Here is a 17931-nt window from a genome sequence, read left to right on the forward strand (position 1 = left end):
TCATAAGTGCTCTGACAGAACCACATACCCAGATAGAGTCAACTGTTACAGCATATCCCTATCTATTGTTTCTTTTTTTTTTCTTTTGGAAAACAGACAAAAAAACCAAATTACTCTGCCAATCGTCAGTTCCACAGTGGCATCATTTTCCACAGCCTAAAACTGATCTGTTTTTAACCAATGTGCCTGATACTTTTTTTTCTTCACAATGATTTTGTGTCAATTTTACATCATAGAAAATGATGTATTGAAACCCCCAGCTTCTATAAAAATATATCCATTGAGTGCATATATTTTCATGGATCTGCAGCCAGCGGACCTGCCTCATACAAGGGGTCCCATGAGCAACAGTCAAGGGATCTAGTAAATCTTCTGGGACTTTTCCCCTCATTCGGAGATGAGTGCTTGGTCAACATCAGAAAAGAAAAGAAAAAAAAGTTGCAGGTGTCTTTTTTTCAGCCTGTTCTTTCGTTTGGATTTTTTTTTCTTCCATTTTTTTTTTTCAAGTTGAAAAAAAAAAAAACTCTTGAAGTGAACGGAGGGCGGAGCATACAGGTGTGATTCAGAGAAGAGGTGTGGGCCCTGGGTCACGTGGTAGTTAGGGGTAGGGGGGTGGGGTTGTCGAGGGTGGTCCACCCCTATTTCACTCGTTGTTGTTGCTGCTCTCCAGGTCTTTACATTGAATGTCCCCTCCGCTGTAGTCCGTGCCAGGGAGCTGGACGCCATATTTGTCCACACACCAGCAGATGCCTCGCTTGCGGCCACGAGATGGCTTGCACTGTGGGTCAGAAAAGAAGATTAGAATTTTGTTTCAAACTGGTAAGAGTTGCAGAGGGAATCTAAAAGTTTACTACAGGTAACAGGTTACTAGCTTGGTGCTGAACACTGGTGCTGAAAGCACTTGGTGCTACTCAGTTCTAGCTCAAGCTCAGGTCAGCAAATTGTTGCTGTGTTCCACTTTAAATGTGTTTATACTGTCAATAATGGCTAAATGCAGTGTACTATGACTATCTGGATGGTGCGCTCATTAAGTGCACTCAGAAAGTTTAGTGTAGAATGCTGGACACCTCACCATATTGGTTAAATAACGGAAAGGGGGACCCCTGGCATTGTGAATAGTTGTGCATATGTTTTATACTTAGATTTCAGCAGTCAAATGTTGGTGCTAATGCGCAGCATGGTTGCATTTCGCAAAGAACAGGAAAAAGAAGAAGAAGAAGCGTTGAAATGGACATTCTGAGTAAGTGCACATTGGCTGTACTCAAACTGAGACAACACTACCCTGTTGAAATTAGCACACTATGCCAGGAAGTACACAGTGTGCACAGTAAACTACCGGATGTGTCACCAACTCTTGTATCCTAACTTTCTGTAAATTCTTCTTCTTTTGTGGAGCCATTTATACTCTTATGATGTTAATAAAAGTGGATAGTGCAGCATAGCTAATAGCTTTCTCCACTCCACACTCAACGCCCTGCTCCCCATTCCCTCAGAGGTCAGCACTGTCAACATGGCTTGCCATACACAACATAAAAGATTCGTGCAGATTGTGAATCGACTGATTTTGGCAATATCATTGACATTGACTGATTTTGCCACAAAATACTGTCGTTTTATTTGCTGGTGTGACAAAACCAGCAAAAAAGGTACAGTACTTGGAATGATGGGGAAATGACAAAGTCTAAATACATGATAACAATGCAAAGTGGCAGGCTTTCTTATTGCACAGTGCAAAGAGTTAAGCAAACTCACCTGCTTGCGCTTGAAGAATCCTTTTCTGTCACAGTTGGGGAGGTACAAAGACAGAGCCATTACACGAGAAGTGTCCTTCATTCCCTGAATGATCCCATCCAGTTTTCTCCTGCATGGACCCTGCGGGGAAAGACAGCAAGGGGTTATGATCAAGTAACAGTCATTAGAGGTCATTCTGTGAAAGCGTTCAGCTCTTTGAAGTGATGGAGATGGATGCTGAATACTTACAAATTCAGGCTCATGCTTGTCGATAGGCAAAGGGGAGTAATCAATGGTGGAGCCCATGGAACGCTGCTTGCCGAGCTTCCTCTTCTGCTCCTTGCGTAGCGCGAGGACTTTTTTACTGTTCACAATGTCTATGGGAAGCGAAAGTTGCTTTTTAGTTGGCTGCAGGTCCTCTGTAATCTCTGTGGTTATGGCATCCTCATGAGACTCACGATCTGCACCGGAGCAAATGAAATATGGTCAATTCATAGCAAATTGTTAAACCTATAACCAAGTAGCAGCTTCTCCTTGGAAGGAAACATAATGTGAAAAACTGTTTGGCACTAGCTGGTAAGTTGTGCCTGCCTTCTGCTGGACATTAAGAAAACTTGTTAGCATTCACTCAGGGTCATGTCTACGTCCATATAGGTAGTTGCCAACTCTTTATCAGAGCATGTAAACTCATATCAGAGTGCGGAGATTGATGAGAGCTGAGTGACTGAAACAACAATGAGCTGGAAGATGGTAAAATGCTTTGTATAGCTGAGGGGAAATGGAGAGTTAGGTGGCAGTTTGACCCTTTTCACTCTTTACTCAACAGTATATATGGTAATAAATGGTATTTAAAGTAGTCATGGAAATACTTTGAATAATGTAAATGTATCTAAATATAGTACAAGATAGGACAGTGTAAGTCTGATGTTCTGTTCCTTTTTTGGTAAAATGGAAACTTGACAAGACAAAGACTAGTTGCCCATTGGTAATAATGGAAATGGTTTACACTAGTCTCAAGTGATCACTTTTTTAGTTTTATGATGAAACTACTCTTAAAATTTGAACTATAACATTCAGAAATGTAAACTGTATAAGGGTCATGTCTGATCTCATGACAGACATCATAGACACATAATCAAGTGTCATGATAAACCAGTAAAATGCAGAGATACTATATTTTGCTGACATGTGCAATGTATCACATTCACTGAAGAACAAATCAGAAGGCAACGATTTTATTCAGTATCTATTATCATACTGATTATTATGTTCATTTTCTCTCTACATAAATCATGAATGTGAAGTTCTGCTGATTGTTAGTCCTTCCCTCTTAAGTACAATACCAGGTGCTTTTTCCAAAGATTTGTTTCAACAACTGTTACTTCCCATTTGTTTAAAGGGGAGGGGAGGTTGGAGCTCTGATCAACAGCTGATGAACCCCTACAGCTAACAAGGAAATGTATCCTCACCCAAACTTTCCAATTCCCATCTTCTCTACTTTAACTTAACAGTTGAAAGCTAAACCATCCATTCATGTAATGCGTTCCAGCTGACCTGCATCAATGAAAACAAACGCCTTTTAATGTCCTTAACATTTAAGTGTGGCATGTTGGTCTTAAACTTAGTTGAAGTCACACATGCAGTAAATACAGATACACAGACACCATGCAGGCAGCACATACTTGTGAGCATGCAGACATCAGCTTGGGAGAACTGCATCACATTTTGCATGGTTGCCTACACTGTGCCTGGAAAATTTGCTAACATGTTATCTGGACTGCTACACTTCAACAGGGACTAAGGCCTCTGAGTGTCGTAACTTTATAGTGATGTGTCCCACATTAAACTGATTCAAATGTCAAGCTGAGGAAAATCCAGTTGCTCTGTGGACTCATAAATGCTTGTACATTTCGGTCACATTTTATGCACTTCTTTGACTTGTTTAAGCTCCCCCAGGGGGCACTGTAGTCTCAGAGATCTGAAAAGTCCTTCTTGACAGGATGTTCACAGGTTGAGGTCCTTGATCCTTAACCTAGTCCCCCCACCTCCCCACCCCCACAACCTCCTATCTTTGGGGCTCAGCCTCTTAAGCCTAGACCCCCAGCCAGAGGTTCTTTGAGGCCACAGAAAGAAGCCCTCAGCTCCCCCCTTGGCTTAGCTGTACCGTAAGTACAGAGTTATTGTGGGGACTTTGCCAGGCCCCAACTGACTGAAGGGATGGTGCCAGTGGATGACCCTGGTTATATTTATCTGACAAGGAAACCCGCCGTGGTGCACAGGGCCAGACGCACTGAACCGAAGAGGAATGTTGGCTGCCGAGTATAGGCCAACTGCTGCTGAAAGACAAATCAACTTCCATACTTGTATTGGGACATGAGAGAATAAGTTGGAAAATATGATTTAACAACTTGCCATAACTTTGCTGATTGGCCTGTTAGTACACAGCCACCATAGCGAAAGGCGCTGAGACGTAACAAGGACACGAGCGGCGAGAAACTGATGTTCAAAGAGCCTGACACAGCATGAGCGTCTGGAGTCTCTGGGAGGGGAGGGAGGGGGCAGGGTGATTACCAGAATTGGGTCTTTGGCTTCTGTGCTGCACTGCTCTCTTTGAAATTAATCTCACAACTCATGACTTGGCAGGCCTTGGTTTGTGTTTAGATATGTCCTTGTGTCTCCCCGTTCAGACTACGAGGCTATTACTTGCTATAAATAAATACGTCAAACAAGCATTCCTATGTACACCATGTATGTGACTGCTGTGGAAAAACTTTATTTCTGCCGTACAGTCCAATAATTTCTCAAGGCGCTTGATTAAAATGCCACATATTTGGCAATAAAATATGCCGTCGAAAATAAGGACTGTTTTTTTAACGTGCATTCTTGTTTTATGTGTAATCTCATTTGAGCATATAAATGGCCAGACTAAGAAAGGCTGAGCCATGGCACATCAATTATATTCACCTTACAAGTTAGTCACTTTGAAAAAATGTGTCTCCGCAAAATGATGTTAGAAACCCACGATAGAAAAAGGAATTAAAAAGGAATTATGTAGCTTTTATCGAGACAAAGGTGTCTGACTTCTTTTCTCCTCCACTCACAAAAAAAAAAATCACCAATTTCATCTTTTCTGAAGTGGGCTCTTCGGTGCAGCCACAAAAACTCAGTTTTTCCATGCTCAGGGTACCCAGCTTGTAAAGGAGGCTTAGAGGGTCTGTGTTTAACTCCTGAAACTCAGCCAAGATGCTGGACAGGAGCCAAGTGAGCCAAGTCATGTGCAGCTCTTCCATTCAGCTGAGCCCAAAAGCTGTGCTGCTATCTCTCTCTCTCTCTCTCTCTCTCTCTCTCTCTCTCTCTCTCTGCTCGAGCTAAAGATTTCATTAGGAGGAAAGGAGCAGAGTAGCCAAAGGAGGTGCACCTGATACTTCTCTGTTTAAAAATTAACATCTGCACACAATTATGCTTCATGAATATCCCAAGTTTCTTGTGGGCAACAGTCCAAGCATGAAAGATAAGCTACCCCTTCTTTGGATTTTTCTCTCCACTGCATCTTTAAGACTATAATAATACCATTTAGATAGCAAAAAAAAACAGGACAATAGATTCTCTCACCTTTCATTGGATTTCCCAGCATTACACCACATTTGTTATGGCCTGCCTTTGATTAGGTCAGTGTCTGTGCTGCATCTGAAATTACATCTTTACAAGATGTAAGAGAGTCATGAATAAAGGTGCTGTTTAATCTCAACAGGGGGTAGACAAGATAATGTCGGGATAAATGAGCCTGAGGGCCTGTGTCGTATAAAGCACCGCGTTAGTAAACCATCCTTCAGACTCAGACTGCCTCCGCTACTTAATATTTGAAAGCAAGGCCATGGCCTGATAACCCTGCAGTTTCTAGAGCAGAAAGGGAGGTGTGAACATACCAGTGGAGCTGTGCAAGTCACTGAGGATGTGTGTACAGCAACACAAAAGATAGATCCTGGTCACCAGAGGAATATTAATCACAGAGGCTTTTCAATCATGTGACCACTGTTTGAACTCTTAGGTAGCAAAAATAAAATGTTAGAATCAGCATTATGGCATGGATGGATTGTTTTGATCCATAATAGCCAGATACACCCTCTGCACGAGTTGACTTCAGTGCACAATGTCTGTTTACATGAAAAGACAGAGACTGATGTCTGAAAAAGGTTCTACTCCAAACCAGTTGGCCTGAAGAAAAATATGGACGTGTAAAGGAATTATGTTTTGACCCTTACGTCCTGTTGTTTTGATAGAATTGTTGTTCAACCCTGTCCATGGTCCCTGTTGTTTTGATAGAATTGTTGTTCAACCCTGTCCATGGTCTCAATCAGCTTCTGAAAATGCAGGAAATAACTCTTCCCATGGTATTGTGCACACAGAATATGTTCATTGCAATCAAAAAGTTTCCTGCGTTTCTGAATGCATGGTATAAATAGCAACAAGAACAATTCAAGGATTATAAATCACAAAACAGGACTTATGAGAGGATGCAAAATCTCTCCAAGAGGGAAATGCTGCTGTAGGTAAGCAAACTTTCTGGCCTGTTTACAGCTTCCGCAGTGCAAATAAATTCTCAATCCATGTTGCAACCAGTCCTGTGAAAAGTGCATTATCAGAGTAAGGCACATGGCTATTCTACTGTACATTCCTAATTTCGGTCTGAGGCCTCTTCCTACATCTGGGTTTGGGTTTTCAACAAGCCACATGGACGGACGCAACCTCTTTTTGGGTCACCATCACCACAACACAATTGCTGGGTGTGACGATGTTCTAACTCCTCAGTGGCAGAAGCAGCTATTTTGGCGAGACTTGAGCGCTCCTGGATGTACTTGTACAAAGCTGATGTCCAAGCAACATAAAAAAAAAGGAACATCACAGTTGGGAAAAAAGCGAAGTTCAACATTAATTTAGGGTCAGCACTTTTCTTTGTGGTTTACAGTATAATGGTGTGAATCATAGCACACCCAAGAATGAGCAAAGTGCCTGTTTATAAAGTAACATTTTTTTAGATTGAAAAGTTTTCTCATGCTTCTATGATCAAAACTAAGAATCAGCAATGACACAAGTTCATTAATTATAAAGTATTTAGGAGGAATGCCAAAGATGAGCTTACCTACTGGGACATGGAAGAATAGAAGGTCTCAACATTTTAAATGTTGAGAAACCACTGTTTTCCAGGAAAAGCCAAGATTTTTGGCCTGTTCGCTATTGGAGATTTAGAAATGTCCTCCATAGAGGCAATTATATGTTTTTGGTCCTCTGTCGCACCATGTTAGCATGTAACCAGATGTTGGAGGTGAGACACAGTACACAGTACACAGGTCAGGTGTAAACATATGTGACATCATTTTAAAGCCCAGCATGTGGCCATCCCTGACTATTTTGAATCACATGTTCCTAGTGTAGAAAAGACTACAGTGAGTGCTGATTTGTTTCACAGCTGTTGCCACCAGCAGGCTAGGTGTCAGTGACCAATAAGCTGTACAAATACCACTGTAAAGTTTTATTGGGAGAAATCAGGCAAGTGTGCCAAACGGGTTACATGGTTGCCCAAGTTTCTTGCGGGCAACAGTCCAAGCATGAAAGATAAGCTACCCCTTCTTCAGTGACAGCTCCAGTGCTGTAGACTGTCTCTGTTATCGTACTGTACCTCAAAATGCTAAGTCCAGACAAAACCAGTCCTACATCAATGGTATCGATTTCATATCTAAGAAACCAGGATTTCTACATTTTCTTGGCAGCACATTTTCTTTGAGTCCTCACGTGATATCTTGACGAAATGGCCTTTCAAATAATTCTCCCTAGCACCTGCAACGGATCAGTTGCAGCATGCTAAGCTTCCACTGCACTGTCTCAGATGTTCAAGGTGAGACGGATGGAAAGCCAAATACAGTCTTTCCTTTCGCATGAGCCCATCATGAAGCTGTCGGGCAGCTGGGACCACACGTGACCAGAGCTATATCTAACATGAGCACGCAACGCAACACAGCAGGCGGAGTACAGTGGCTGGTTGTCATTAGTCAAAGTGTGCAGTCAGAAAGAATCAAAGTTATACAACTTGCTTTAGTTTTCTCAGCTACGACCCAATCACCAGCTGTGTCAGTGACGTTGCGGACATTGAAAAAGCAGATGGCAAATCTCAAACTTGTATAGCTTTCTAAAAGTATGTGATGACAAGTGATTGTGCATGGAGCCGAGAAATGAGAAGGCATCAATGTGACCATATATATGTGAAGCTCTCTGGCAAACATTAAGCATCAGAAGGCTGGAGTCATGATTGTAAATATCAATGACAATGTGAAATGTGAAAAAACCACTAACTGTTCGTTGCTGTGGCTGAAATAACTCTACATCTACACACATGCAAAGAGCCAAGACAAATGTAAAGTATTAAAGTTGTCAGTAAAGGCACCAGGTTTCCTGTTGCTATGCTAATAAGGGGCATAGTATTTCTGTCCGTGTGTGTGTGTGTGTGTGTGTGTGTGTGTGTGTGTGGAGTATTCTGGATTTGGAACCACTCCCTAATCATCTTTTGTTTCTTGGCAAAGAGCAATCTGTTAAAACATAAGGCCCTTTCAGAAGCTTGAAGGACGAGGGGCCTGCTGCTATGAAGTCATATCTGTTGGCAAGCTTTCTAGAGTCTGATTCACTCGTAGGGGGGCTAACAAAGTCTGAGTGCCCTCAAAGCACATACCACCTCCTGTGCATTACAATCCGAGCAACTCCTGGGATCACAGTGCAGGAGCAAAACGTGAATTAATGCACCGCTGGGACATGAACCCAGATGCAGAGTGGTGGCTTTTTTCTTACAAGAACAGTAAAGGGAGCACAGGGTGGGAGGAGTGGGGGATAGCAAAGATTCCTCTCTCCCATTGTTTGGCTGCCCCAGTCAATATTTAGTAGGCTGCAGCTCTCATGGCCTCCCGAGTGTCGCGGGACACTTGAGCTCCTCCTCCCTGTGTTTGCCTTGCTCAGCTGGTGCAGCACACAGACAGCTGCAACCCCACACCACAGGAAACCAGAAGCTCACCTCACTAGTGCCCATCCGCAGAGCTGTTTGACAGAAAGGCCCTTCAGAGGAAAGAGAGAGCCAGAGGCATTCTGCTGAATCACTGCCTTGTGACTGAGTGCTCATGCAATGAATGCATCGCCAGAGGCAGGAAAAGATGCTCTGATTACCTCTGTGGGCCAACAAAGAAGTCAGGTTCTGTGTGTGTGTGTGTGTGTGTGTGTGTGTGTGTGTGTGTGTGTGTTTAAAGCCAGAGTGAGACAAAACTGCCTGAGGTGCCATCACTCACTCACAATCACACATAATGCACACCCAGATGCCCACACAGCCCCGCCCAAGTATACATGTGAGCGAATACGCACACACACACACACACACACACACACACACACACACACAGTTTGTGAGTTTGCTGGGTATTTTTTTTTTATGGAACAATTGCATTCTCAGTGTGCTGTAATGTCATTTAGAGGAGAGGTGAGAGCTGATCACTGGCTGCAAACAGCCTAATGACTCTGTCAACAGCCAAAAATGAGCCCAGTGGTAGCCCATTTTATAGAATGAGGCATGTGGCCAAAACCTTTGTGGTTACCACCTACTTATCTAGTTGTTGACAAGCTGCTAAAACTTTGAGTGACAGTGAACCTCTCTACAACACCAAGAAATGTCTTAAATCATTCAAGGCTAATTGTCTCAAACTCTGTCTGTCTGTCTGTCTCTCTGTCTGAGTGTCTCTCTCTCTTCTCCGTGTCTCTCTCACGCATACAGGTTTAGTGGTAATCCGACTCTAAACACCACGCTAAGGGATAGAGTGCAAATCTAAATCTGAAGATTCCGCTCAAACAGGACCCGAAATTTGTGTTGTGACACCACATTCCTTTCCATATCATCTATATACTGCGTTATTTTCAGCTTATGCCCGGAGAGGTTTCACGTCTTAGGTGCGATTTAAGTTGGAGAGGCGCAAAAGAAAGAATAACATGAGATTTCAATGCGCGCTGGCGTGATGATGGAAACTAGTGAAGTTTGACAGATACTTGTTACAGTACTGGATATTAAAGGCGGCAATGTGCAGAACAAGCTTCACTCTAGGGTTTCCCCGTTCATAAATAGACTATCATGTTGAGCTTTTCATAAAGTTAAGAATGTTTTGCGTCAGGATACAAGGCAGAAACCTCAAAGAGCGATGCGTAATAATCCGCGCTGCCTTAAAAATGTCAATATTTTCATGACTGGATCCTTGTCAGCCACTCATGGGTCCCGCTGGACCGCAGTTTTGACAGCCACTGAAGCTGAAATCAGCCGGGACACAGCATGTGCGTTTACCGCAGCGGAGCGTCAAGCAGCTCTTAACAGATGGACAAGGCACCCGGAGCGCACAGTCCAAGTGCCGCTTTCACCTTGTGCTATTATTACTATGAAGATTCCTCGTGAGCAGCATAACACAACAGTGTAATTACAGCTGGAATGATGAGACAATCCGACCATCGCATTTTCTGTCCCCACTAAGACCCGAGCGGAGAGAGAGGGGGGGAGAATAAGCTCCTGCAGCCAGTTTAATCAAGGGATGTGGATAAAAAGTTAATCAGATGGCACCTCAAACCATCTGTCAAACAAACGTTCTGTCAGAGAGAAGCGGTACCGGCTACTCGTGCGCTACAGGGGAGGAGAGGGAACCACATGGGGTCCCTGGATGAGGAGGAAAAAAGAGGAAAACCATCAGTAATGTAAAAAATAACTGGATTTACATGAAAGATGCTCCTCGCTTGGTTTTCATTTATTCCCGTGATACATTACAATGCCACAACAGTGGATCCCCACATGGGACAAGATCATCAAACCTTGAACCACAGAAGAGATCCACAGAGGAGCGAGGACACCCTGCAATCATTTTTGCTCTGATACGTTTAAATCTGCAACCGCACACATTTTCAAGCATGCATTCAGTTAGGTAACCGGTGCACGTCTTACCTATGGGCGGGTGAGCGGGTTTGTATCCTTTCTCGTTGGTGCACACTCCCCTGCCGTGGAGAAGGGCGTGCAGGGGTTTCTCCTCCCCGCTCCTCGGCAAGCAGCGGAGGCCCTGGGTGCACGTCCCGGTGTAAACCCCGCACGCTTGTCCCTCAGACAGGGCGCAAGTTAGGCAGCAGCCGCAGCCCGGTTCCTTGACCAGCTGGCAGCCGACAGGGACCGGAGGGCACATGGACAGCGCCTTCTGGTCACAAGGCTCGCACGGCACGTATGAGCCCAAGCACCCGGACAGCCCCAAGATAAATGTCACCAAGAGGCAAAAACTCAGAAACATTGTTGGTGTTCTCTTCAGTTATAGAATAAACCTCAAATGCGAAGAGGAGGGGGAAAAGTAGACTGGTCTAATGTGCACAATGCCCCAGTCTGATAATCCGATTTTTTAAGTCTAAAGCCAAGAGTCTTTATCCAAGAGTGTTGCTATCTATTTAAAAAAAACAACAACAAAAAAAAAACATTCATTACAGACTTTGCGCCGTGAAACGCGCAAAAAGAGCTCAGATGAACAATTTTAAATTTATGTGCTATTTCTCCGGAGATATTGTCCTCTGCAGGAGCAAGGCAATTCCTTGCACAAAATCTCAACTTCTCTCCCCTTCAGTTTTTTGGACTCCAGTACTTTCTCCACCACAAGTTTTCTGAGCAGACTGATCAACTTGAGAGCTGCCTTGCCTTTTTAAAAACAGCCGAGCCCAAACCCCTAACTATGAATACGCTGAACAGCATGGAAGGGTGGCGCACTTGTTCCACGGCTTGGCAGGCGGCCAAACATTTTTTTTTTTTCAGCAGCAGGAGGATCGCTCTTTCACCCTGAAGGCTGAACTGATGCCGAGGTGCAAGAGGCAAACAGCAGAGACCGACGCAACCCTAATCAAAACATTTCAGCAGAGCACAACTGGAAACCTGCAGGGTTTTATACTGTCTATAGATCTGCAGCTTCAAACTCAGCCCCCCCCCCCAAAAAAAGAGAAAGATCTTTGAAACTGGCCCACATTGCAAAAGAAAAAAGAAAAGAAAGAAAAAGAAAAAGTATGAAATCATCCATATACGCAGCAGCAATATCACTGTTGTGTCAAACAAGCTATTTTTTCTAAAGTAGTTGAGAAAATTCTTCTGGAGATTCAGACAAACTGAAATTGTCCAAATGTACAAATGCCACTTAATTCAAGAAAAGTCCTGAAATCATGTGTATTGTCTCCAACCCTGACACTTCACTGGATCACTGCACGAAGCTGGAGAGAGAAAAGAAATGTGCGAATTTTCAGATTCGAACACATTTGAACACATCTTTGATTCGAGCCTCAAGGAAAAATCATTTTCTTACATCACGATTCTTCCGTGGCCATAAAACATAAATCATCGGTGAAAACCCCCCCACACCCCACCTCTCCCACCTCCCCCCTTCTTGAGTCATAAGTGCCTCATTGTCACGGGCTGAATGGAATATCCTCAGTGAGGGAAAAGTAGGACGGAGCTGTACAAATCTGAAGCTGCTGCTTTGCATTCATGGTTGGGAAATAGGAAATAAAGCTTTACACCACCACCGGAACCACCACGTGTTCATGAGTGAATAATTCACTTATATAAAAGTTGGAACAGGAAAAAAATGGATTTGCAATTATCCTATTTCCAATTTACAGCTTTTCCACACTGCAAGTTGTTTGTTAAGATAACATCAGCAGTGATACCTGCTCCAGTCTATAAGTCACCTTTAAAGCCTGCACCTGTTGCTTCCATTGGACACCATTTGTGTTACAAATGGAGCCAGAAGGAACCCCCCCTCCCTCTATCTTTGTCTCTCTCTGTCTGTATGTCTCTCTCCCCCACTTACACACACACACACAAACAAACAGGGAAAAGGGAAAAAGATGTCACAAACTCTGAGATTTGAAGCAACATCCTGACAACTTAACTGCAACTGGGCTCTATTATTTTATAGCCTGGGTGCAGAATAATGCCTGATTGCTTCAGCGTGTGCTCTGCTTGCACCACACATGCACTCTAAATCAGCACAGCTCGGGCTGTTATTTCCATCTCGGGCAGCTTTCGGTGCAGATTTTTCTTCCTTAAGTAATAGTGTAGTGTCAGGAAGCTATATCAGTTGTCCTTTCCATATCCACTCATTGCATGATAAACGGCCATAGTCATTTCCTAAACTATCATCTTTCCCAACCCTGCATTTGCAGGCTGAAGATCCATAGAGAAGTGATTTACTCACATTAGTTTGGCAGTTGACCACTAGAAGGCACTGTTAACAATGCTAAGCTCAGCAGAGGAGTTCACTTACATGTCCTCTGTGTGTAAATCAGACCACATTAATTGATAGATTAACATGTCAGCATGGCTGTAATAGCACATTCTGTGTTGCTATTGTATTTAAACACATGAATCTAAAAATAGTTATTTATTTTAGACCAAAAACTTTCTCCATGGAATCAGTGACATAATCTCACTTATGTGAAATTGAATTCACATGGGCATTTCTAATTTTCTTTTGGAACAGTTCTCATAAATGTGATTTGTTTTTACCACAACATGAGTATGGCACATGTTTAGTGTTTCCTTTACTTCAATTCATCCATGATTCTATAAAACTTGGTTTACAGAGGATGTCGAAGGGTTCCATAACCACTGTTTACATATCTGAACTGTTCTTTTTTTCTTCTGGTTTCCCTTACATGCCTCCATCCATGCTATCACTTCCCATCTTTTGCATTCAACAGTAAACATCTGGAGCGGACAGAGATTTTTTTTTTTCAGATTTTGATACAAAAGGAGAGATCCTGAGACAAAAAAAAAAACGAACCAGCAGCCACAGAAACAGCACAGATTGAATTGTGATGGTTAAACTTCTCTCACATCAGCCAATTCCTGCGAAGGACTGCGGTGAGTCAGTGTTCCCTCAAGAGCAAAGTAAGACATAAATCTGAGTCCCTTTGGCCAAACCAGAGCTGCGATAATGAACAGGATTAAGAAAGTAAAGCAGTGTGGATTAATGATGCATCCACCAAATCTCAGCTGGGCATAAAATGATGAATGAAGAGAGAGGATGACAAATTACAAGGAAAATATGCTCCCAATGCAAGCTCTAGTAAAGGATGTACAGTATTATACATGTTATCATCACTGACGGTACACAATGTTCTTGTTCTTTTTTTTTTTATTCAATGCAAATCTCAATTCCCCAAAGATCAGTACATGCATCAATCCATCCGCTCCTCCCTCTGTCCCACCCTCCTTCTATCCATGCACTGAAAGGAACAATAACTAAGTTTTATGCTGCAGCAAGCTGCAAATTCTGCATGATTAAATGATGTCTTTGGGTGGCTGTAAAAGCACAGAAAGTTAGGTTCAAATGCCAGGAAACTCATCACCTGGCACAACACTGCAGTCTAAGTATGCATCATGATACATCTCAGCAACAGAGGCTTAAAACATTGGTCTCGCTCCAAAACAAGAAAGTGCTGAGCCGCATTAGTTACGTCATTTTGTTGGTAGACTTTCTGTTGGATATCTGCTGCAATCGAGGGGGCAGTAAGATTGGGGAGTAAAAGTCATGCTAGAGTTTCCTTTTTAAAAGTAAGTTACAAATAAGAAGCAAAATTGAGGTTGGTGAAGGTCAAAGACTCATTAGAATTATGAAAGACAGTGATGCGTTTGCTGCCATCGAGTATCTTATGTTTGACTCTTGACCACCTCAAATGTTGTACTGTGTGGTGCAAAGTGACATCACCGATGGGCGTGGTTTCAAGTGTAATAAAACTCAAATGTACCTCAGGAAACAGGTGGTTTCACTGCTCTCCACAGTCGACTAAAGAGGACAACTTCAGCAGCAGAGAGTGGGATCTGTTGATGCCAGACTTCTAACTGTAATAAATGAATTTGCAGCGCTTATAAACATTGTGCAGTCACCTCTCCAAAATCAACAACAGACCTGCCATAATCCAAAATTACAATAGTAGCTGAGGGAAAAGTTACAGTTCTAGAGTTTAGAAGTTTAGAGTTTAGTTTCTAGAGCATTTGTAACATTTCAACAGCTCGTTAGTTGAGATTGAACAAATAAAACCATTTTCTGATATTACACCACTGTGATTAAAGTTTGGTCACAAAAAGGCACACAAAACATTGCGGTTATAGGGTATGTTCATGAATTGTTACATAACTTTATAGATCATCTGTTCACCATCTACAGACAAAAGAGTTGAAATGTTACAAATTCTCTGTATTGTGTACTCTATATCTGTAGGTGGACTATCCGGATAAAGTGTAATTGTGTTGGATCATTTTTACAACCGGTAGTTTGAGGTGCAGTGCGTTTTATTTTGAAAATTGACTGGATTTGCTGTTTCTGTGTATGGCTTCCGCCAGCTCAAGCTGCTCTGTCAAAAATAGAACGGCCGCTTCTAAACCAGACCGCGGAACATTGACTAGAACGGCCGTGTATCGCTGCAGCGACCCGTGGGATTTTGGGGGTAAGCTTAGAAGTAGATCTCTAGTTTGCCAGAATGGCTACTTTAGGTTGCGTCATTCTTTGTTTACTTTCAGTGTGTTGGTTCTATGTATAAAAACCTAGGTATTTGGAAAGCTGGAAAGAAGGTGGCACAGAGATATACTCTATATATGTTGTGCTTATATCTCCAAATCTCAACAATGGAGCCACATGTTTTCATTAGTGTATGATAACAAAGAATTGTTATACTTTTGCTACCTAAGAATGAGCCTTTTCATATCTACAGAAGCAGTAAGTACTCTTCCACTGGGTCAACCATGTTGAAGCACCACATTTTTCCAGTAGGCCTTTCATATTTTGGGGCTGTGGTACTTACTCCTTCATGCTAGGAAGGAAAGGGTGATGTGGGGGGTTGCAATCAGAAACTACACAGCCAGACGCTACTAAATCCTACATACTGCTGTGGTTCAACAAGACCTGCCTTTGTTTAGCTAAAAAACCTAAACTCGTGGTTTGCACATTATTTACTGAACACATAAACTATACTGATTTTTTATGACAATGTCAGCAATATCTTCTAAACATGCTAAGCTCCTATATGTGCCATGAGAACATACATATGTGTACATGTGATGTACAGTACATTTAATATACCCAGATGATGCACTTGTGTGCAAATGTGTGTGTTTACTTGTATGTTAATGTGTGAAAGAGACGGCACTGTTCATATTCACTGAAAATTGTGTGTGTGTGCGTGTGTGTGTGTGTGTGTGTGTGTGTGTGCGTGTGTTTTTGTTGGCAGGCTTATTTGTGTTTTATGTCCTTGCACTCCCCATAGATGGAAAATAATGAACACCAGAGAATGCAGCTTGTAATTTTTCTTGTTCCACTTCGTCAAGTCGTCACTGAATATACACAAGAGGAGTGCGCGATACACAAACACTCTTGGGCACGCAAACAGTCCCAGTTCCAAGGACATACAGAAAGGTGTTGTTGTGTATATCTGTTGAGACCAGACAGCATGGCTCCATGAATTAACCTGTTAGCAGTCTGCATTTTGTCATTTAAACTGTGGAACAAAACAGTCCGCTGTGAAGTCAATAATGTGCATTAAAGTATGAGAAAGACATGAGGATGCGTGTGGGATAGAAAGTAAGGAAGGAAGGAAGAGATTTGACTAGATTGGGCTTTGATTTACAGAAATAATGGATAGTGTTGGTTTCAATCTTTGTGAAAGCAGTGCATCTTTCTGCTGCAAGAGCTACTGAACATAAAATTATTTCATTTGTCTGGGTTTTACTGGAACTTTAATATCTTATTATGGTATGAATGCTGTTTCAGAGTCTTTTATTTGCTGTCAAGAATAAAAATATTGACTCTTGGGAGCATGGATATGGTGAAATTTAAAAGAGCCATATTGAATATCAATTCAAAATATGAGCTATTGACAGCTCCAATACCAAAACAATGATATCAGTATCAGCCTTGAAACATTTGAAATCCACATTATAAGACAAAAACTCAATTTGCAAATCACTGGGAAGAAAAGTTGGTGGTTTTAGCTGTATATGTGCGTTGGCTCAATGAAAGCAATTCCCAACTCACTTCTGAAAGGGAAAAAATAAATAAATCTCACAAATGTGGTTTATTTTTCTAAAACGGAAGATCACTTCTGGTCATTTTGAAAGCGTGCAAAAAACTTTTAATTCACTAGATAGTGAGAAATATTCAGCTTGCTCCTGCTTGGATTGTTTCTCACTACAGTTGACAGTGTTGCTATAGAGGCATTGTCAACAGCATGGTGAACTCTGTGGTGATGAGCGCCATGCGGGTTTCCATTAACGTCGAATCGCCGTGATGTGACCATGAGAAGACCTGCATGATCTTGTAATGCGAGACGGCGCGGAGGCTTATCTGAGTGCTGCGATGGAAACTCTGCAGATCGAGATAAGCTGGCTGTTAAGTGTAAAACCTTACACAAGTGGCAGTCTTTTTATAGTCTATTAATGTATGGTCGGTCTAAAGCATTTCCAAAACAAAGCCCATTCAAACATGTGCATGAAGCCAAAGAAAGACTGCAATGAGGAGTGTGGGAGCACCACGGGATGGTTGTGCTTTGCGGCCTGGTCCTGGGCCAAAACTTTAGCTTGAAATGGCTAACGCTGGGTTTTGTTAAAAGGTGATGTATTTGTGGTTTCTCCACCCTGCTGTTTCACTCCTTCAACCCTAAGGATGATTTACTTAAAGCCACATTTCTCTTCACCCCCCCTTTTTTTCCCTATCTTATTCTTCATGCTTGTAATTGACAGGCCACCTTACGCAACCAACCCAACAAAAGACATTTCTTTTTGTTAATGTGTGTATATTTGAATATGTGTGTGCCTGGAGGCGGCAGACAAGGTCAAAAGTGACTAATCATACTTACAAATATTTGAATTTTTACATCAAGTACTCCTCAAGTATACTTTAAACACTTCCAAACAATGTCTTCAATTTGTCAAGTTAGGTATTTAGCTAATGCTCTTATCCATAATGTCTTACACTAAGATCAACATTAGAATTCCTCAGCTATAAATTAAAGTAAATTCCTCCTCTGGCAAGAAAGCACGCTGCGCAAAACAACTTCATACACAGTAAAACAAAAAATCCTCATTAATCATCAGTAGGAGAGAAAAAAATATATATC

General features: G+C 42.2%; 1 protein-coding gene across 1 annotated transcript; it reads right to left on the reverse strand.

Moving 5' to 3' along the window:
* Positions 1-488: 488 nt before the first annotated feature.
* Positions 489-11072, reverse strand: igfbp5b (insulin-like growth factor binding protein 5b). Its single transcript, XM_010734289.3, has 4 exons — positions 10739-11072; positions 1981-2192; positions 1753-1872; positions 489-778 (listed from the first exon to the last, which is right to left on the reverse strand). Exons 1-4 carry the CDS (start codon positions 11070-11072, stop codon positions 644-646), a joined length of 801 nt encoding a protein of 266 aa, XP_010732591.1. The 3' UTR covers positions 489-643.
* Between the last annotated feature and the right edge of the window lie 6859 nt (positions 11073-17931).

The sequence above is a fragment of the Larimichthys crocea genome, chromosome I (genome assembly GCF_000972845.2).
Source record: "Larimichthys crocea isolate SSNF chromosome I, L_crocea_2.0, whole genome shotgun sequence".
Lineage (NCBI taxonomy): Eukaryota > Metazoa > Chordata > Actinopteri > Sciaenidae > Larimichthys > Larimichthys crocea.